This window comes from Taudactylus pleione, unplaced genomic scaffold (assembly GCF_031769625.1).
Source record: "Taudactylus pleione unplaced genomic scaffold, aTauple2 ptg000018l, whole genome shotgun sequence".
NCBI lineage: Eukaryota > Metazoa > Chordata > Amphibia > Anura > Myobatrachidae > Taudactylus > Taudactylus pleione.
In genome coordinates, this window is record NW_028284420.1 from 7,909,890 (window position 1) to 7,932,116 (window position 22,227).

The 22,227-nt window shown below is 43.1% G+C and overlaps 1 protein-coding gene across 1 annotated transcript in view; it reads right to left on the minus strand.

Annotated features, from left to right (window-relative positions):
- ODAD4 (outer dynein arm docking complex subunit 4) overlaps positions 1 to 22,227 on the minus strand; it is a 47,525-nt gene that overhangs the window by 7,869 nt on the left and 17,429 nt on the right. Inside the window, exons 4-9 of the mRNA XM_088482657.1 lie at positions 16,793 to 16,854; positions 16,203 to 16,362; positions 9,205 to 9,426; positions 3,996 to 4,200; positions 3,685 to 3,771; positions 2,596 to 2,792 (exon numbers count right to left, since the gene is read on the minus strand). Coding sequence (XP_088338783.1) covers positions 2,596 to 2,792; positions 3,685 to 3,771; positions 3,996 to 4,200; positions 9,205 to 9,426; positions 16,203 to 16,362; positions 16,793 to 16,854 — 933 coding nt within the window. The remainder of the gene's footprint in view (positions 1 to 2,595; positions 2,793 to 3,684; positions 3,772 to 3,995; positions 4,201 to 9,204; positions 9,427 to 16,202; positions 16,363 to 16,792; positions 16,855 to 22,227) is intronic.

The following is a 22,227-nucleotide window of genomic DNA, read 5'->3' on the forward strand; positions in this document are numbered from 1 at the left end:
GTTTTCATCTAGGATGTCTCCGTACATTGCTGCATTCATCTTTCCCTCTATCCTGACTAGTCTCCCAGTTTCTTCTGCTGAAAACATCCCCACAGCATGATGCTGCCACCACCATGCTTCACTGTAGGGATGGTATTGGCCTGGTGATGAGCGGTGCCTGGTCTCCTCCAAACATAACGCCTGGCATTCACACTAACGAGTTCAATCTTTGTCTCATCATGGTCTGAGAGTCCTTCAGGTGCATTTTGGCAAGCTCCAGGTGGGCTGCCATGTGCTTTTTACTAAAGAGTGGCTTCCGTCTGGCCACTCTACCATACAGTCCTGATAGTTGGATTGCTGCTGAGATGGTTGTCCTTCTAGAAGGTTCTCCTCTCTCCACAGAGGAATGTTGTAGCTCTGACAGAGTGACCATCAGGTTCTTGGTCACCTCCCTGACTAGGGCCCTTCTCCTCCGATCGCTCAGTTTAGATGGCCGTCCAACTCTAGGAAGAATCCTGGTGGTTCTGAACTTCTTCCATTTACGGTTGATGGAGGCCACTGTGCTCATTGGGACCTTCAAAGCAGCAGATATTTTTCTGTACCCTTCCCTAGATTTTTACCTCGAGACAATCCTGACTCGGAGGTCTACAGACAATTCCTTGGACGTCATGCTTGGTTTGTGCTCTGACATGCACTGTCAAGTGTGGGACCTTATATAGACATGCCTTTCAAAATCATGTCCAATCAACTGAATTTACCACAGGTGGACGCCAATTAAGCTGTAGGAACATCTCAAGGATGATCAGTGGAAACAGGATGCACCGGAGCAAAATTTTGAGCTTCATGGCAAAGGCCGTGAATACTTATGCACATGTGATTTCTTGGTGTTTTTTTTTTATTAAATTTGCAAAAATCTAAAAAAAATTTTTTACACTTTGTCATTATGGGGTATTGTGTGTAGAATTTTGAGGACAAAAATGAATTTATTCCATTTTGGAATAAGGCTGTAACATAACAAAATGTGGAAAAAGTGAAGCGTTGTGAATACTTTCCGGATGCACTGTATATTGAGAAATTACCCATCTCAAACACTACATAACATTTTTTTCCTAGAAAGTAGTAATACAGGAACTGATAACTTATGTCACACTGATGTTAATAGAACATACACTCTGATGTTTGAAACATGATCAGTCAGATTAATTCAAAACATACAAAATGTGGAAAAAGTTAATTGAATACTTTCCGGATGCACTGTAAGAGCTGCATATTCCTGCTGTTGTTTCACACATAGGGCTCTATTTATTAACATTATTTTTACTAAAAATAAAGTGAAAAAGGGTTTTTTCACACCCTTTTCACATTATTTTAGTTTCACCTACAGTTACTAAAGGGCAATTGGAGTAGAATTCGTAAAATTCTACTCCAACCCCTAAGTACCACTTATTTTTAGTAAGCAGATCGCATTTCCCATAATTGTAATGGGAAATGTGATCCGACCAAAGTTACTAAAAATTGTAAAAAAATACCGGAGCAAGCCCTGTGATAACGCAATCTGGAGGTGGCGTTATCCAGGGTCTCCCTTGGTTACCGGACTCCTGCCCTGCTCTAACGGGGAGAGCAGAGCCGGGTGCCGGCCCCAGTGATCAGCTGTGTGGTCTAAATAGACCACACACTGATACAGTGTAAAAAAAAAAAAAATTAACTTACCTGACTCCAGGGACCGGTGGTCGGGGCTCCGGTGATGTTTCCCCTCCGGTCAGCTGGTCTCCCATGCTGCACTGCGGCCCGGTTATCAGGTGATCGGGTCCCAGTGCAGTATGGGATATCACGTGACCGGAGGACATGGAAGAAATCACTGGAGCCCGGATCATGCAGGCAAGTGTAATTAAGGGAGGGGGGCGGGGGGAAGGGGCTCTATTTACTACAATCCGCATTTGTAATGCAGATTGTAGTATGATATTACCGACTGAATTCGTATTGCGAATTCAGGCAATATCACAGGGATTTACTAAAAATCCCTTGCAGGGACAGAGCTTGCGATAAAGCTCTGTCCCTGCGAATCCCCTCTGCAGCCTTATCACGGTATTTTCTAAAAAAAAAATAAAAAAAAAATACAGTGACAAGTGCCCGCGCATGCGCTGACCGGCCGCCGCTGCTACCCCCGCCTTAAGCCCCGCCCCCCATGATCGCGGACCCCCCGCGACCCCCCTCCCTTATTTGCACTTACCTGCATGATCCGGGCTCCAGTGATGTCCTCCATTGCTCCGGTCAACTGACATCCCATACTGCACTGGGACCCGGTCACCTGATGACCAGGCCGCAGTGCAGTATGGGAGACCAGCTGACCAGAGGGAGCACATCACCGGAGCACCAAACTCCGGTCCCTGGACTCTAAGTAGTTTCACAGGTGCTGGTTTTATAATTATTATTTTTAATTATTTATAATAATTCCTGTGTTTTTTATGTGCCTATAAATAAGAATATTTAAAGGATAGCGATAATTATGTTGTCCATGACAACACCTTTTTATCATAAACTGTAAAGGTTACTAAAAGTTTGTTAATATTAGAGTTATGTACTTAGACTTTTTCTAAATAGTGGGAGTGAAATTACCTTGTGCCTGTGCCAGAAGGACACTAGCATTAAGCTGCCATTCCACATCCCCAGCTTCTTCTGCCTCCTGTTGAGATTTAAGCCCGTAGTCTCTTGCTTCTTTAAACAATTCTAGCTCCAAATAGCATCTTCCAATTTCATGGAACAGCCAGGTTTTCTCAAGGTTTGAAGTGGCCAAAGAGATCTTCTCCTCCCACCTATAACCATATAATAAATATATTTATATTAAGCAAAACCTCAAAAGAATAGTTATGGACAAGGATCTTATGCTGGGTACACACCTGAACTCCCGATGCGACATAACGATATATCACATTGCCGTACACACTACGTGGTCCGACATATGACGATGCAATATATCATTGCATGCTTCATGTAACACTGCGTCATCTGTGAAAATCATCCCATCTGATGTGCAGCACAAACGATGCAACCACCTAATTCATCAAAGATGAACTGGGTGGATTTGCCCGTACACACTATATGATGGTCGTTATATAGGTTGCTCCCATCTTTGAACTTTACTTTTGGACCTGTAAAGTCGTGTAAGATCTTTCTTCACTGTGCCCTTAGCTTATCGTGAAACAAGCAAGGGTAGTAGTTTATGTATATTTTAGGATAAACTGTTAAAATAGTTTCATTATCATGAGATTGAGGCATCTATGAGGGCTGATTGAAAAGTAATCATACTGCCACTGTTTTTCTGTCGCCCAACTCGCTATGACCAAACAAAGACGACTACGGCAGTCCAACTGCAGGTTCAGACACATCGATGTATAAGCTTCACAATAACCAGCATAGCTGTGCCATGTCTACCTACAGTATGGGACAGAAAAACAGAGGCAGTCTCATTACTTTTCAATCAGCCCTCATACATTATCAAGGCCCATATGGTCTTTACCACCTAATGTATTTTAATAATTGTAAGTGTTTCATACTTATTATGCTTAATTGTAACACATCAATCTACATTTTTGTATTTTTGTGAAGCATTAATAAAAAGATTTGATAAAAAAAATAATAATACTTATCTATGGCAGGTATTGTGTTAATCTTGTTTAAATCCACTCTTTATAATCCAATACTTACACTTCTACAGCTTCCTTAAACTTCCCAATGCGTGCATAGACTCTCCCTATGTTATCCAGAGCTCGGGATTTTGATTCAGTTAGGTCACTAAAAATAAACAAACAAACAAAACAAAAAAACATCTAATTTTAGGATTTTATTTTTAGTACTTTAAACCCAACTCACTGAAACTCTGATTCAGATTAAAACATAGTGCTATTTTACACCTAACATAGAGAATGATAAACAATGAATAGAGCAGGCTAAGATCTTCTAGGAGACACATATAATTAGAGATTTGCGTTTACTAATCGTAATATTAATAAACATACTTTTCTTTTGCTATTTTGAGGTCCATTCTGTGACTTTGTAGAGCTTCTTCCATCTGCCCCATGTCCATCTGAGCATTCCCCATGCAGCTATAAAGGTTACTCATAAACTCCTGCTTATTTGGTATGTCATCTTTCGAGCTCTGGATGTCCTTTAATACTTGTTTGGCCTTTTTATAACTGCCCTGTGCATTCCCCTCAGAAAGTACTAGAAGAGGAAACATGAAAAACCAAACATAAATCACCAAACCATAGTGTACAAAACAAGGCAGCCACCTCTCATTCGTCAGCCATTTAAATCACAACGCCACTACATAATGGTACACAAGATAACAAATTAATACCAAAGAAAAACCTGGCACTAATAATATATTTAATCATGATTGTAATGGTATCCCAAAGTTATCACTCCAGCAGCAAAAGAGTCAATGTGCTTGTGGTAGCACATATATAAAATCATCTAAAAATAGAGACAAAGAGACTCTTGGAAAATACCCTTGCGCTAATATAAAAAAGATGAATGAAGAATGGTACAATTTGTTATAAATAAAATCATTTTTATATATAAATATAAACACATTAATTATCTCAAATATAATCTAATTTGCACCGGCCAACAGAAATAACAAATTTAGAATTACATATAGAAAACTCCAGGAAGAACAGCTGACGCGTTTCACACCTTCAATGGGGGTTTTTCAAAGCCCCCATTTAAGGTGCGAAATGTGTCAGAGGTTCTTCCTTTTGGACCCCAGGATATAGTCTGTGAAATCCACCCGCTTGCCGCTGACTTCTAGAGCTCCGGAGCGACGTGCATACATTGCAACTTTTGGATGCAAACAGCCCATGAGGTCGAGGTTGAGATCGCAACATTACATTTAACAATGAAACAACAGCCTGACAGGTACTGATCAAGTAATCTACTGGTGGAGTTATCATATCTCCCTCCCTCCCTTGTCACCTTAGAGACGCAGTTTGGATCTCCCGAGGAGGAGTGCTGGCTGTCGTGCATGTGCCTAACTATTTTGGCTGTCATGGAGTTACCTTACGTCTATATAAATTTGTTTGGATAATATGGAGCCAATTTAATGGACAACTACACCTTGATTAACTGTGGTAGCAGTATACCAGATGAGAGATTTTGCATATCCTCTCTCTCAAGAGGGCATACTAATTACACTAAGGACTGCAAATTGGGTGTGGACACAGAACTTATTTACTATTGAGACATTTTACTAATATATTCACCTCCTTCAACTGTAACAATAGTTTGGATTCTATGGAGTTTTCTATATGTAATGCTACATTTGTTATTTCTGTTGGCAAATTAGATTATATGTGATATAATTAATGTGTTTATATTTATATTTTAAAATTATTTTATTTATTTATAACAAATTGTACCATTCTCCATTCATCTTTTTTACACAAGTGTCTGCAAAAGAGGATATGCTTCTCTAAAGCAACATGGCTGGATCTTTTTTCGAAACGCTTGACATCTATAAAGCTACCATCTAAAATCATCACCTAATTTGATGAAGAGGGCAGATGTCAGGTGAAACGCATCATTTATCACTGGTCAAATACCATAATCTTGTACTATATTGTACTAAAGAGACTTTGTGGCAGATATTATTCCATTATTTGTTGGAAGATTGGACTATATATAGTATATAATCTACACTAATCTGGTTAATCTTGCACCTAGGAGAAGCTAATCCTTTTAAGTACAACCCCATCATGTTTTGTAGCCTATGAAGGGTGCTATTGCTCACATTGTGCATAAGTCAGACCTATGAGTAATTTCAGATGGAATGTGTAAATTTGCACTTTGGCAAAATCATATTGTGCTGCAAGGAGGGAAGGCAAATGTAAAAATGTGTAGTCATATTTAAATTAGGAAACACACAAATAAAATGGTATTATATGTTTGCGCCAAGCTGGCTGCTTAGGTGAGATCTCCTAAGGGGGAGGTATCTATCTCCTCCAGTAGTAAAACTTTCAAAAAATATCAGGTATCCCTCCGTAGCGCCTGCTCAAAAATAATCAATTTAATACTTAGCTTATATGTATCACGGATATCTTTGGACTTCTTATTTCCAACTGGTAATGAGGTGTTACCAATATATATCGTGATATGTGAAAAAAAAGGAAGAAAAACAAAAGAGATCTAGTGCAGATGGTCAAACCATGAATACATTGAAATACACGTGGAATCTTTTCCAAGCAGTACTGATGCTATATGTAAAACGAATACTTGTGTGGAAAATACTTAATATATAAAACACATTTATTCCAAACACAAGTTAATATAAGCACATACAGTACAATACACAAAAGGTGCTCCTGGATGGATAATGAGCATCCTTTAAAACATCAATACACCATGATCACAGGTGAAGTTGGCCTCCTACCAGAATCCAGGTAAGCAGATGCATATAATAACTGGGAAGATGTAAAAAACCCGGGTTCAGCCTCAGCTATTTGTCCTCATCTTATCCCACACTGGTTCTGGATGGATCCTGTGGCCCCTCTTTGCTGCCAACGCGCTTCTACCATTAAGGTCTTTGTCAAGGCAATCAATTTGGATCCATCCAGAACCAGTGTGATGCTCATTATCCATCCAGGAGCACCTTTTGTGTATTGTACTGTATGTGCTTATATTAACTTGTGTTTGGAATAAATGTGTTTTATATATTAAGTATTTTCCACACAAGTATTCGTTTTACATATAGCATCAGTACTGCTTGGAAAAGATTCCACGTGTATTTCAATGTATTCATGGTTTGACCATCTGCACTAGATCTCTTTTGTTTTTCTTCCTTTTTTTTCACATATCACGATATATATTGGTAACACCTCATTACCAGTTGGAAATAAGAAGTCCAAAGATATCCGTGATACATATAAGCTAAGTATTAAATTGATTATTTTTGAGCAGGCGCTACGGAGGGATACCTGATATTTTTTTGCAATATTTAGATTAGGGGCAGGTGTGCTGCAAGGAGGGAATATACGTTTTATGCCATTGCACAGCCCAGCTTATCATGAGGATTATGCACGTCATCTGTGGAACAGCACAGATTGTAGCATAATTAGTATTCGTAGCAACCAATAGGGACACAGTTCCCACTACTTATAAAGACCAATCACAAACCCATTGACACCCCCCCTGAGGAAGGCCAATCAGAGACCGATACACGTTGGGACACCCCCACTGACTTTCAGAGACACTGACAAAAACTGCTGGACACATAGGAGCAGCATGCTCCAGCCACACATTGGAAACGCGGCTCATACTTACAGATTGAGCCAGCAAACGTACGCCAACCCGGCGGAAGAGGAGTAGTCCGTTTTAAATTACACTGCGACTGCAGACAACGAAGGAGTGAGCCGGAACATGTGACCATACTTGGCAGTCACCAATAAAGTAGAACGGAAGCAGAGTTTGCAGACTGCTACAAACTGTAGAACAGTCTGAACCTACAGAGTGCCTATATATGGACCTTTGAACTCAAATGAGTTTCTGGTGGACATTTCTAAAAACTGATGATACAGAGAGTGAACTGAACTAGGCAAAACGCGCTAAGGATTGCATCTGGGACATTAATCCCAAATAGCACCTGGGACAACAGAATTACCGACAGCACCTATACTGAGATGGCCCTGGAGTGGTGAGTATACGTGCGGGCCGCCACCAATATGACGTAATACCCACTGACCTACACTGATGGCTGCACAGCAGTTTCCCTGGGGGATGTATAATAGGTGACGAGAGCACAAATTATACGGAGAGCTATCCCTGAAGGAGATGCTGACACCCTTCAGTGAATTAAGGCAGAGGTGACCACATACATCTTTCTCATCTCCCCCTACCAACTATACTCTCTGATGGCTGCACAGCAGTATCCCTGGGGAACATATGGTAGTTGCCATGAGTACAAACCATACAGAGAGTTATCCCTGAAAGAGAAACTGACCCACCGCAGTGGATAGGGGAATAAGGAGAGTATTATATTCATCATACTAAACCGACAACAGGGGTCCAAAAGCCATCTGACAATTTTTAAATGCATATTTGTTTTACACTTAGCCGGAGAACATTATTTCTGACTATACATATAGACCACAATCAGTTGAGCGCACTTTTCTCTCCATAATTATTCGCAAACAACAAAGGTGGACCCCTCTTTTTTAAGTGCCGCCACAGATTGTGGAATGAATTTAGATCCCCAGAGCACAGTATATCCAAATATCATTACGCAGACGTAATGTCTGGTAGGCTATAGCACTACATAACCTGACTCCTGGGAGAGGTATCCAGGGGAACGGACCCAGCGTTTTCCAGATAGAGCTGTGGCTAAGCCTGTAGAAAGTGGCCGCCGGAGACCTCTGCGGGGCGGGATCTGAGGAGGAGAGCAGCTCAGAGCGTCCAGACTGCGGTGGAATGGCTCCATGAGCTGTGGGAGGGGCTGCTGCAATAGAGAAAGCTGACCTCCCCTGGCTGATTTTGACCACTGGGATGCTGGATTCCCGCACCATATGTACCCTGGTGGTCTAATGGTTCACGCGGTCGAGGCTGGTGTTCACTTTCAGCACCTCTGGTCTGTCCCCTGAGACCTGAGGTAAGACTGCCCAGCCACAGGCTACCTGAAGCAGTAAGCCGCCTTACCTGTCCCCTGAGTTTGATTTGCAGTCTGGGGTCCTCCGTGGGGCCGGCTAGCAAGAGCCCCGCCGAAAGTACCAAGCAATGCTATGGAGCCGCAGCGCCCGGAGGGATGATGGAGTGGCAGCACAAAAGTCCTGAGGACAGTCTGATGCTGCGCACTTAGTGATAAAGATAAATAAAATTAGAAATCATAAAAATAAAGCTTTGGGCTGCATAAGGCAGCCACTGTTATAAAGGTGATCCGAGCTCCTGCCGGACACCAAGCAAACTGATTTGCCTCAGGCTCAGGGGCGGGGTTATGGGGGGAGGGATCGTTGCATCCTGGTAGTTGAAAGCTTAACTATTTGGTGTCCGGTCCTTATCCACCACCTACACCCCATGGTATCCCTGTGGATCCCTATGGACCCTGAAGAAGAAACATAATTAACTTACTATAATGAATCATAATGTTCTAGAAAGTGTTTGATGTTCTCAAATTCAATATACATATAATAAACATGTATAAACACAAGCCTCTCTCACAGTGTAAAAACATGTACATACACAGGTCAATCTCTTCCATGCTCTTAAGGAGAGTTTGATTGGGATCCGAAAGTTTGTTCTGTTCCCGGTTCCATTTCTGCTGCATAATTTTGCGATCCCTCTCCCGGGCATAGATAGGCTTCTGCTGTCTCCAGAACTCAGTACGGGTGTCCAGGTAGGTGATGGCATTGATGATAAGGTCCTGCAGCTTTAACCCACTACGAGTGTTTCCTTTTACCAAACCTGTTTACAAGGAAACAGAACCAAGCTGTGACTATCATTTAAAATATCAGAAGATACACCTGAAAGCCAGATGTGTCTCCTAAGTGTAACTATTAATTTTATATGATTTCTGTATTACATTTAGAGCTAAAACGGAAAAGATGATAGTAGGAGCTACCTTTGCAATGTGAAATTTGAAGGACATTTAGAACTATCTGAAAAAATGGCGACTTCCATCTTACATAATATTATAACTGAAAAACATTGTAAAGGATATATCCACCTGTGATGGACTTTTGGAGTAGGCCCAAAGGGGTACTTGTAAAAAAGAAACCATACTGTGTGAGTTAAAAGGGAGTGGGGGAACACTGACCTTGGACTATCCCAAAATGGTTTTGCTAATTTCACCCCTCTCACACAGGTAGAGCTACGTGAAATACTTCAATAGTGCAGCGAAGGCTGTATTCCCTGTGCGATAGAAGCTTACCTCCCCCCGACCCTTGTTGAATGGTTCCAGAGAACAGAAACATATACTGTAGATCAATAGATGACATAATAATGTCTCCTGATGAGTCTATTCATTGATCTGGTTTGGCTGGTTGGAATTTTGTGAATCTGACAGATATAAATCTCTTATGAGTGCATCACATATCCTATATTCTTGTATATTCTGATGCCAGTCTGTATATTATTCAAGACCCTGTGGTTACCCCCACCCCCAGCCCCCCCAACAAACTCTTCGTATTTCCCTTACCCCTCCTTCTTTGTTGGTTACTTACCTGTTTTTCTATTCTTCCCGTTACTTTTTCACTCTTTTTATTCTCAGGTGTACATTTGAGATTTTGTCAATATGCCATGTTCATGCTTATATTCTATACCACTTTGTACATTTTACTACTTCTACTTAAATGTACTCGACATATTGTGTTCTGGTGTATTATCATTTTATATATGCCTGCAAATCTAAAATTTCAATAAACCTTACTTGCAAAAAAAAAAAAAAATTAATTTTTTTTTGTTAAACTCAACAAAACACCCACCAAATCTTTCCATATGCTAAGCAAGGCTTACAGGGCAGATTGTATGTCACGAGCGGCACAAAAGACTTAGGGACAGTTGAGAGGATGTCGAAGATGATGAACGTCCTGGAAGGCCTTGCACATCAAAAACAAATGAAAATATGGAAAAAAACAAACCTTTGAATTCACCATCGACTCAGTATCCGAATAATAGCAGAAATGGTAAACATAGACGAAGAAACGGTTAGGCAAGTTTTGCAACAAGATCTTAACATGACAAAAACTTTGTGCTAAAATGGTTCCAAGACTTCTCACTGCTGAGCAGAAAGAAAATCGAAAGCAAATTTGTACAGACATTTTGGAACAAATTCAAGTGGATTCACATTTTTTAGATCAAGTTATTACCGGTGATGAAACCTGGATCTTCCAGTATGATCCTGAGACAAAAACACCATCCTCACCAAGAATGAAGAAAGCATGCCAAAGCAAATCCATATTCAAAAAAATGTTAATTGTTTTCTTTGAAATCAAAGGTGTTATTTTGGAAGACTGGGTACCAGAAGGCACAACAGTGAATCAACATTACTACTACAAAAATGTTCTAGCAAGTTTGCAGAACAGAATCAGAATGGCCAGAGTTGTGAAAAAATGGTTTCATTCTCCATCAGGAAAATGCACCAGCCCACACAGCTCTCTCTGTGAAGCAGTATTTGGCTGAGAAACAGATGCAGTGCTTAAACACCCTCCAGACCTAGCACCGTGTGACTTCTTTCTTTTTCCTAAAGTCAAATCTGTACTCAAGGGAACCCATTTTGCATCAGTTACTGAGGGAAAGAAGAAAACGATGGAGCGGTTAAGACAAATGACAGATAATGAGCTACAGCATGGCTTTGACCAATGGAAAATAAGAATGTAGTGGTGTGTGGATGCAGAAGGAGATTACATAGAAGGGGAATGGAGTTAAAAAGGTACTTAATATAATTAAACAAATTATAGCATAAGTCTCATTATTTAATAGCCACACTACGTACATTTACAAAAGTGCAGGTTTATAGAAATGGAGGTGTTACCCATAGCAACCAATCAGATTCTACTCATCATTTATCTGGCACCTTCTAGAAGAGAATAGCTAGAATCTGACTGGTTGCTACAGGTAACACCTCTAATTTCTATAAACCTTCTCTTTAATAAATCTACCCCAAAGTGTGTGTGGGAGGAATCATAGACCTGCAAGGTTTTCAAAAATTCCATGTTCCCCTGCGAAAAGGAATAAAAAAAAACCTCCATGTTAGACCCATCCAATTCCCTTAATACCAATTAATTGAAAAAACTGGTGCTGGAGAATTTGGCTGGCAAGTCAGTTCCTTGAAAAAGTAGCGTATATGTTGGCCCTGGATTTTAAGAGTCAAAAATGGTAAGGTCTGAAAGTACTGCCTCAGTGCAATAGATAGCTTTGGTCATTGAAAATGAGGCCTTGAAATAGTCAACTTACTTAGAAAGATCAGAGATAGACAGAAGTAAAGTAATAGCCAAGGCAGGTCTGGGATTTAAAGAGGATACATTCAGGCACCTCCAGGATCAGGAGGCAGGAAATTCAACTAAAGACTGTGCTACGAACTGGGTGCAAAAATATCTAATTTACCGTAACAGAGTCAAGCATGTGTTTGTGATGCACAGCCATACCTTTAGCTCCAAGTCTTGGTGCCATGTTTTGGGTGTGCATGTCGTCTGTACACATTTATGTCAATGGTTTTGATGTTGTGACTAGCGAACAAAGATTGTTTGTATTAGACATGCGCTTGTGACATCACACATTATTACCTGCAATCTTCTTATTCATGGCACCAGTTTTCAATACTCCTTGCCTGAGCATGGCAATAGTTCTGTGCAAACTCCATTGTCTGTTGCTAAACTTATGTACACTTGACCTCTGCTAGTGACCTAAACCATTTCGCATTAGTCAATCCTGAGCTTGGCTTGTCACCTTCTCTAGACCCATAACTCAGCTAATGAGTTCAGCTATGTTGTCTGGGAATATATTCTCAATCCCTACTAATTCCTAGTGATGTAAGCGGCATTGCTAAAGTTCCTTGGTGCATGCGCAGTCAGCCAATAATCGCTCAACTGTGTAAATATCAGCATTGAGTACATCTCTGAATCAGGTCTCGTGACCACAATTTAATTTTGGAATCACCCCATTCTGCAGCTCCAGAAAGTCCAACCCTTTTTTTACGATAAGCTGTTCAGTTTTTCTCCTAAATACAGCTCAGTTTAACCTTATGGCTTAAATAATTAATTAAGTGAAGGATATCGGGACTGTCTTTATTATTCGTGGTGCTTGGCGTGAAGCATTTCACTACACAGTGACTAGTAACACACTTCTCTACCAGAGTAAAGCACATATGTGCAAATGGTTCCCATTGACAGTGAAGTAATTAACTCTGGTGTTTAGTAGTATATAATGATTTATATATTGCCTCCACTCAACTAGGCACACTTGCACAAAATAAGGTGCACAGTAAGCTATAGATAATATTGAACAGTTGCAGCTTTATAACCATGGTTGAAAGCCTCTACAAATAATGGTGACCAATACCAGGAAGTGGCTGATGCACATAGTTTCTAATATACTAAAGCTGCAGGTGACTTTCGGGTGGCTCCATACATATAGGATTGGAAAAATGGAAGAAGAGGGAGTTTCCTAAAGTCAGTGAATCCCTGGATCCTCCCTATATTGTAGAAGAGAGGCCATTAAACATATAATAAAGTACAATATAGCAATTGCCCTGTCTCCTCACCCAAGTGTCTGTCTAGTGCTAGCAATCTCCTCAAATTAAATTCGGGGAAGGGGACACAAATAATAATTTACCATAAGATCAGTTATCCAGCACAGAAAAGCTGAGGAGTGTATATGTATTAGGGGCGCTATCATATAGGGATTTATGTATCAAGCCGTGAAAAGCGTGTGGAAATAGAGAAGTTGCCCATAGCAACCAATCAGCTGCTACCTATTTTATAGACTACTTGATAACTGCTACTTCAAAGCTGATTGGTTGCTATGGGCAACTTCTCCACTGGTTCACTTCTCCACGCTCTTCACTGCTTGATACATAAACCCCATAGTCTCTTACGCCTCCATGTATATTGGCTATCTGGCTGCAGGTGAGACTTGTAAATTAGCTATATGTTGATATTTGATTCCATTTGGGGTATATAAGCAATGGTGTCATATGAGACTATCTGGAGGTATAGTGGCTATGTGGTTGCATGTGGTTATATGAAGGTGAAATTAGTTTTGTGAGGCTATATGAAGATATATTGCCTATGTGGTTGCATATGAGACTATGCGAATGTTTAAAGTCAGGAGTTAATCTTGTTAAGGGGAGCAAATCCGATCTTGGACAAACCACGCTTTGATGCAAATCAAATAATTTTTTTTCTGTGAAAGTACTGGTCGCTTTTACATGTAGCACAAAATACTGGACACTTCTATTTTAGCTTAGACCTAAGATGTACTCCTCCTCCCCATCCCAACAATTAATCAGTCTGTACACTGTAATCCCCCACCCCTGCACCATAATGGTATTACTGTGCTTTTATGTACCGGGGTATAAAATTGCATCTTCTATTGTTTACACCTAACTCTAAATGAGGTGCAGATGACTATACCTGAGGTAAGCGCTATTGTTTTACCTAGTGTGTACAACATGTTAGAGTATAATTTCACAAAAACTAAAAATTCAGGTTGGTTGATATGTTATTGGATAAGTTAGACGAGAAAACCTCACTTACCTGAATCACCCTGATTCGCAGAGTCCCTCTATGTGCTTAAGTTTTAAGAAAATCCATCTGGGCAAGGTAGAGGACTCTCTGGCTTGGGACAACCAAATTGGTGGAAAGCAGGTAAATTATAGTAATTATTACCTGTATCCAGGGCCGTTTCTAGGGGCGGGCGACCAGTGCAATCGCACGGGGCGCTCCGCCCTGACCCATAGGCGAAACTAAGGGGTGGTCCAGCGGTGCATCGGACCACCCATTAGCCAGTCTGCAGAAGGAGACGCCGTTGCAAAGAAACAAGCAGCAGCAGGAAGGAGGTAAGTGTGCGCTGCGCTGGGCTGGTGGCTGTGGATACATGATAAGAGAAACAGGAGGGGGTCTGGCTGATTGACAAATGGGGGGAGGGTCTGGCTTATTGACAAATGGAGGGGACGGGTCTGGCTGATTGAAAAACGGGGAGGGTCTGGCTGAATGACGGGGGGGTCTGGCTGATTGACAACCAAGGAGGGGGTCTGGCTGATTGACAAACGGGGGGGAGGGTCTGGCTGATTGACAAATGGGGGGAGAGTCTGGCTGATTGACAAATGAGGGGAAGGTCTGGCTGAATGACACGGTGGGGGTCTGGCTGATTGATTGACACACTGGGGAGGCTGAGGGACACAAGAAGAGTTGAAGCTGAAAGACACGGGCAGGAGGCTGTAAAGGCAGGAGGCTGGAGTGACGGGGCAGGAGGCAGGAAGCTGGAGAGATGGGGCATGAGGCTGTAAAGAAAGGAGGTTGGAGAGACACAAGGGGCTGGTGGGGATACACGTGGCAGGAGTCTGGTTGAACCTCTGTTATATTATGATGACATTGGTTATATTTCTACACAAACATGCATCTTCTGGACCATGTGATCTACTACATGAATAGTGAATACCAACTAAAGAGACACCATATGCCCAGGGAGGATCAGTTTTTTCAGAGGTTCCACGTTGCAGAGAAACCACCATACAGGTAAGGTGTATTTGGAACGGAATGTAGTAATTCAACTCCAAACACACGGACATGTTTTACAGCAAATTGCATTTTTTTCCTCGCATGCTCATGATTATGGGAGAAGGTGGGGGAAAAATATATATATTTTTTAAGTTAGCAATGCTTGGACAAAGTACCGAACCTCTCATACACCTTTGACAACGAATAATCAGGCACTTGGAGGCATTTAAAGAGCACGGTACGGCCAATACTAACATGACAGTTTTCAAGTGTATTTGTCTAATATATTTAAAAAATTGGTTCAATTATGTGGGACAGACCTCCCAGTAAGTACCCCTCAGTTTCCCTTCCCTCTCCCTCCCTGTAACATCTACTCATTGTTCCTGCCTTCACCCTCCTTGTAACTCCACCTCGGTTTCCCTACCCTCAAAAGTGACAAATTGGGGACATGTCACAGGGACACGCCCTCTCCTGGTTTGCCATTCCCCCTTTCCAGGAGCGCGCGCGACTTCGCCGCGCACAGTAATGCCCTTTCCACACCTCAGTGACCTGCACTTAAAATATGATTGCATTATTAGTGATGTCACTGATTACATGGCTCAGAGAAGTAAATATTATAATGGGAGGGGGGGGGGGGGGCGCATTTTGAATTCTCGCACTGGGAGCCAGATTGGCTAGAAACTGCCCTGCCTGTATCTCACCTTTTTCCATGCTACAACTTGATCATTAAACCCTGTATAAAATACTCTGCTCCTGAACATCCCACTTAATATGATAGGTGGTTTAGTACAGGAGTCTAACTTAAAGTAAAACCTAACTAATTCAGCACTGGTAACTGCAAATGATAAATAAGATGGGAAGTTTAAGTCCACATCATTTTGTACTGAGTGCATGTTACAGGGTCTGCATTAAATTCAATGCACTTCAAAGGCACTGTAAATAAATAGTTTAATTTATCATATCTGAGTGGAGCAATCTCCCCACACAGCTGTCTCACACTGGGGATTGTAAGTAGGTTCCAACCTTCATCCTTTAGTAGACTCTCCAGATACTCCATGTCATTGTAGATCTCTCCCAACAGCTGGCGTGCAGTCTTCTGACTTTTCGATGGGTCCACCTTTTTCTGCTGTTTGGGGTCTTTTTTGGGTAACTTTGCTGGTGTTTTTTGTTTAGCTTTCTTGCTCTGTGTCCAACATAGAAATAAATTAAATTGACACAGTTTACTAGGTTGCAGACTTAAATAGCAATACTAAAATGGAGAAGTAACATTTACAAAGCAAAGTAAAACAGAATTGTAATATTGGTATTTAGAGTATTACTCATTCAAATGAGTTAATATGGAAGCTTTATGAACTCTAGATCAAAAGACAATGGGATTCATTCATGAATACATTACATTTTAATTCTTGTTAGACAATATCAATGGTATATTACACCTTGGGTATTAACACTAGTTTACTAGATCTTGGAGCTTTATTACTGGCATAATGCAGTTGCTGTGTAGGTCGTTGACATACTAGAACTTGGGTTATTATCGCTAGTATATTATATCTTGTTGGCCTTTATAACTAGAATATTTCATTTTCGGCTAAACCCCCTGATGTATTACTCACCTCTTCTTGTTTACTGAGAAACTCCATCCCCTCTTTGTGTTCTAGTTTCACTGAGGTTGGATCTACATTAGGAAAATAAACAGATCGTGTTATGTGCACAAAGAATTAAATGAACAATAACATATATTATACAGACAAACAATACCCAACCTTAGCTGTATATTTAGTGACATATTAAAATATGCTTGGGAGGTGATTCAATTAAGCGCGCTGTTAATAGCGCCGGGAAGCATTTTCAGGAGCTATTTAATCCAGCGCATCGTTAGGATGACCAAAGGATTTCTTCTTGCACCCTCCTGAGACTGAAAGGAACCAGGATTCACACACTAGGCGTAAACTATCATCGGCAATGTGGCGCCAGTCCGGACAGACTGATAAAAAATCCTCCACCAATGGGCTGCGGGTGCACAGATTGATTGATGGCTGGCAGCTGGGACACTGCACATTTATCTGGCAGAACCAGCAGCACCTGCGGCCATTTGGCATCTTGGTCTCCCAGCAACCACAGGTGCTGTCCCAGTTCGGTATCCACGTTACCTGGTGACCGGAGAGGCTGTCAGACCCTGCGGCTGGTAGAAACTGTGTGAAGGTAACAAGCCGCGTCAGTGTCTTGTGACAGTACCCCTCCCTTGATGAGGGGTTAAGGAACCCATAGAACTAGGGTTGTCTGGGAACTCCCTGTAGCCTGTCCTGGAGCATTCAGAAACCTCTCAGGAATACAAGATCTCTTTTCCAGCCCATAAACCTTCCAATGGACCAGAAACTGGAGGTGTCCACATACAAATTTGGAGTCCAAGATCTTTTCGACGACATACTCCTGGTCGACCCTGAACAACCACAGGAGGCAGCCTTCTAGGGTGTCTGAGTCTAATTCTTCTTGATAATACAGCCAGTTTAAGCAGGGAGCAGTGGAAGGTGTTCTTAATACTGAGGATCCTGGGTAGTCAGAGACGGAAGACTACTGGGTTGATTTGCGCAATGATCTGAAATGGACCAATGTACTTCAGGCCCAGCTTCAGAGAGGGTTAGCGAAGTTTAATGTTCTTAGTGGAAAGCCAAACAGAGTCGCCCACCTTCAACTTACAAGGCTTCTGGTGCTTATCTGCCACAGTTTTGGAGCGGTAGGAAGCCTTCAGAAGAGCCTGATGAACCTTGTTCCAGACAGATATAAGTCAGGAGACTGATATAGGAGCGTGAGAAGTTCCGGAAACCGGATCAAAGGAATTTGCTCTGGGGTGTGAACCAGGGGATCTAGACTGTTCTTTTAGGGGGGGCGATTTAATGATTATGACTCCGCCTCTTTCCTCTATTGGCACCTCCCCTTTCTTGTTCCAACGCCTCCCCTTTACAGCTTTTATTTTGTGGCCACATGTTATAATCAATGTATATATTTATGTATTCACTATGTGACTGTGAATACACAGGTTTAGTACCAGCAGCCATCTCCCTGCTCCCCCCTCCCCAGCCATCTACTGCAACCCCCTTTCCTGTCCTAGCCATCCTCCCCTTTGTGAAGGGCTGAAGAAGCCATCTCCCTGCTCCCCCCTTCCCTTCTTCCTCTGCCCGAAGGCAGCAGGAGCCATCCCCTCTGCCCTCTGTGCGGAGGGCAGTATAGCAGCGGTGTAGGACGGAAGCTGTAGCGTCTCCCTGCAGTGTCAGTAGCGCACAGACAGTGCCACTGTGCAGGGATGAAAGTCTACTCTTTGCAGAGCAGGATTAAGGCTTGTGGGGGCCCTGGCGCAACTAAGTTGTTGGGGCCCCCACCAAGCCACATGGAGCCAAGCCCCCTCCCCCGCCACACGTTAAACACGCACATACACACATATAATACATATGTAGCAAACAAATATTTTATATAATGTACACACACACTAACACATACATACACAGTATACACACACTAGCACATATATACACATTAACACATACATACACACTAACACGCACAGTATACACACACAAACACATACTGTATATACAAAACACACACATATATACACAATAACACATACAGTACTGTATATACAATAACACATATATACACAAACACATAGGACCTGATTCAGAGCCTCTCGCTAGATGCGATCGCTCGCCCCCAGCGTATGCAAATTCGGCTAAGTGACGGCATGGCAGGTGATTTCACGGCAAGGCATAAGCACGCCCACTATGTCTTGGCGAGCGAGCACTTTGTGTATGTAGACGCCCATTAGCGTGTGTTGAGACGCCCACTAACGCACGTCATCTCCAGGAAGTGTGTGTTAACATTGGTACATCGTGGACCATCGGAAGCGATCACAGTGCTTGTGTTAGACTCTGCCCTCCCGCAAGCAGTGTAAAATACAACCAAGTGACGTGTACGGTGACACATCTTTGCCAATTATGCACACCCACAAAACTCCGTTATGACGGCCAGACACGCCTGCGTTCGCAACACCACTCCCCCGTTCACAAGCACCTTCCCCAGTTAGCACCCACAAACGCCAATCTCTGTCACTCAAAGTAGCGGCCAGTCTGTGTGCTACAAGCGCCCGAATCCCCATCGCAGAGACTGGCTTGCGCACGCGCATTGCAAATTTTACGCATGCACAGACGGGCAACTATCGGTCAGTGCGAGCAGCCGCAGCAGGTCTGAATCAGGTCCATAGATCAGAAACTTTGGACAAATGTACATTGCATTTAGCACTTCACCAGTGCTTCTATCACAATATATATTTTTGATACCAGTTGTACAGTCCTGACGAAAAGGTCTGCGGACCTTGAAACGTTGACATGCTGCTGTACTGTTTTTCAATATGATATAAGTACATATATATTTTTTCTATTTTCTAAGGGAGTGCCTCCTGCGTTTTGTTCTTCCCCTGGGGGTTTCCATATCTCACATAGGAGGAACATTGTGACTGTATGCATTGTTTAGGAAGGCACCCCGTCCTTTGCAGTTTTTCCTGAGTGCCGAACTTTTGCATTTTATATATATATATATATATATATATATATATATATATATATATATATATATACATACATACACATATACATATACATACATATACATATATACATATACATATACACACACACACACGTTGATTAAAGCACCAGTTGTTTTACCACTGCAATTAGTCCTGGAGTGCCACCTTCTTTCTGTTTACTGCATGTGGGGTGTGCTATCTCCGGGAAGGTACCCAGGCAGGGTACACCTAAGCTCCAGCTGCCGGATTCATGTTTTCATATATATCAGTATATACACACATAGTATTACACACATACAGTAAATAACAGGTAGAGAGCTCTGTTATTTAACCCTATAAGAATTGTTTTTCAGTTAAACTCATCCAGAGTGCCATCTTTCTGTCTGTGCTGGAACATGTTGTCTTCATAGGCAGAAGACCAGTGTCCAGCATATTCACCCCTGACTGATCTCACTTGGGGGTGAGATCGGTCAGGGGAGTGGAAGTTTCCTAGGGGGGTGGGGTTACTAGCAATATCAGTGTAGGCTGCTTGCATGGGAGGTTGGGATTGGGCGAGGCTGCCTAGATCTGCGCATGCTGCTGGGGGGAGTGGGTTACAGTGTGGGAGGAGGTTCTGCTATCACCGTGACTCCGGGGTGGGCACTGCCATAGGTGCGGGGGAGGTTGGTTGGGATGAGGATGCCTAGATGAGCACATGCTGCCGAGGGTGAACTGGCTACACTGCCGGGGGGTGGTGGCGGCTGCGGCTGCTATTGCTGTGACTCACACTGCAGTGCACACATCACAGGGGAGGAGCTGACTGAGGTGAGGAGCAGGAAATGGAGCCGCGCTGCTGCTATATTGTCTGCTATATGTGTCTAGTAGCACTTCAACACAGTGCATCAGGTTCTCTCCAGGGCCGGATTTTGAGTGACCCGGTCACGGGCTCCTTGGGACTCAATGGACCCTAGGTGGACACCTAGGTTACCTAATGGTAAATCTGCCCCTGTATCAGGGTCATCATAGAGCAAGCCAACAGCAGTAAAAAACAGGTTTACCAAATTCAGGGCTGAATGGTTCTTGGAGGAGCGAGATGACAATTCCCATGCTTTGAGCTTCAGAACCAGAGGACAGTGGCCAGAGAAGAAAGTACAGCTCTCCTGGAAATTTAAAAAGGCTCTTCGGCCCCCGGAAAACGGTTCAGGCAGAGTAACCTTGGGCTCTCCGACTGCTGCCTGGGCGAAACAAGCTATACGAACCTCCTCTATATGAAGGACCAGCTCCTGAACCTTCTGAATCACAGCCTGAATCTGGGTTGCAAAGACTTGCGCTGGATTCATGCTGGGATCCATCACTGCCACAAAGTCTGGCCGGTGATAATGTTACGATCACCAGTACGATGCCGTGTAAGACCCCTAGAGCCACTCTAACAAGGTCTTCCACCAATAACAGCCCCTAGACTTTCCCTTAGAGCTAGTACGCTCACCAGTACCTGGGTTGCCGTCTGGTCTTCTTAATACTCGGCGCAGTAGGGGCTTACACAGGTGCATTATACAGGTGATCACTGGAGGTGTAGTGGGTGATGGTGGTTCAGGCTGGCACAGGTCACAAAGTTAGTCACTGTTCTGAAATGGTCGCTGTATTGTGACCAGAATGACGAGGTGCGACCTTGAGGGTGGAAATGCAACTTGTGTGGCAAGTTGCGACCTTGAGAGCCGAGATGCAGCTTCTGTGGCAAGATACGGCCTTGAGGGACAACTTGTGTGCCAAGGAGCGGCCTTGAGGGCCAGGATGCCTCGAGGTCCAAGGTGCGACTTGTGCGGCAAGCTACGGCCTAGAGGTCCGAGGTGTAGCCTTCAGGGTTGGGATGCGGCCTTGAGGGCCAAGGTGCGACCTTTGAGGCAGCGGTGCATCCTTCATGGTAAAGGAAGTTATGCCATAGGCCGGCGCCATAATGGAGGTGGCATGAGCAGAAAATGTAGTTGGCACCAGGGCTGAGATGGAGATCGCCACTCTGAGGCGAATGCCTCGGGTGCGGCGAGGTCGCAGGCTGAGATTGATCTCGGAATGGCAGAGAACAGCAAGGTAAACAGACAAGGCATAGTAGTCACGAACTGGCAGGAGACCAGCAGACAGAGACACTGACAGGAACCAGGATTCACACATAAACTATCACCGGCAACGTGGCGCCGGTCCAGACAGACTGATATAAGATCCTCCAACAATGAACTGCAGGTGCACAGATTGATTGATGGCTGACAGCTGGGACACTGCACATCTATACGGCAGACCCAGCAGCTGGGACACTGCACATCTATCCGGCAGACCCAGCAGGGTCTTGGTCTCCCAGCAACTGCGGGCGCCATCCCAGTTCGATGTCCACGTTGCCTGGTGACCGGGGATGCGGTCAGACCTTGCGGCCGAAGGAAACGGCATGTTTGTTTATTGTTCTACATTGTTTATTATTCCTGCATTTTGTCGTCACAC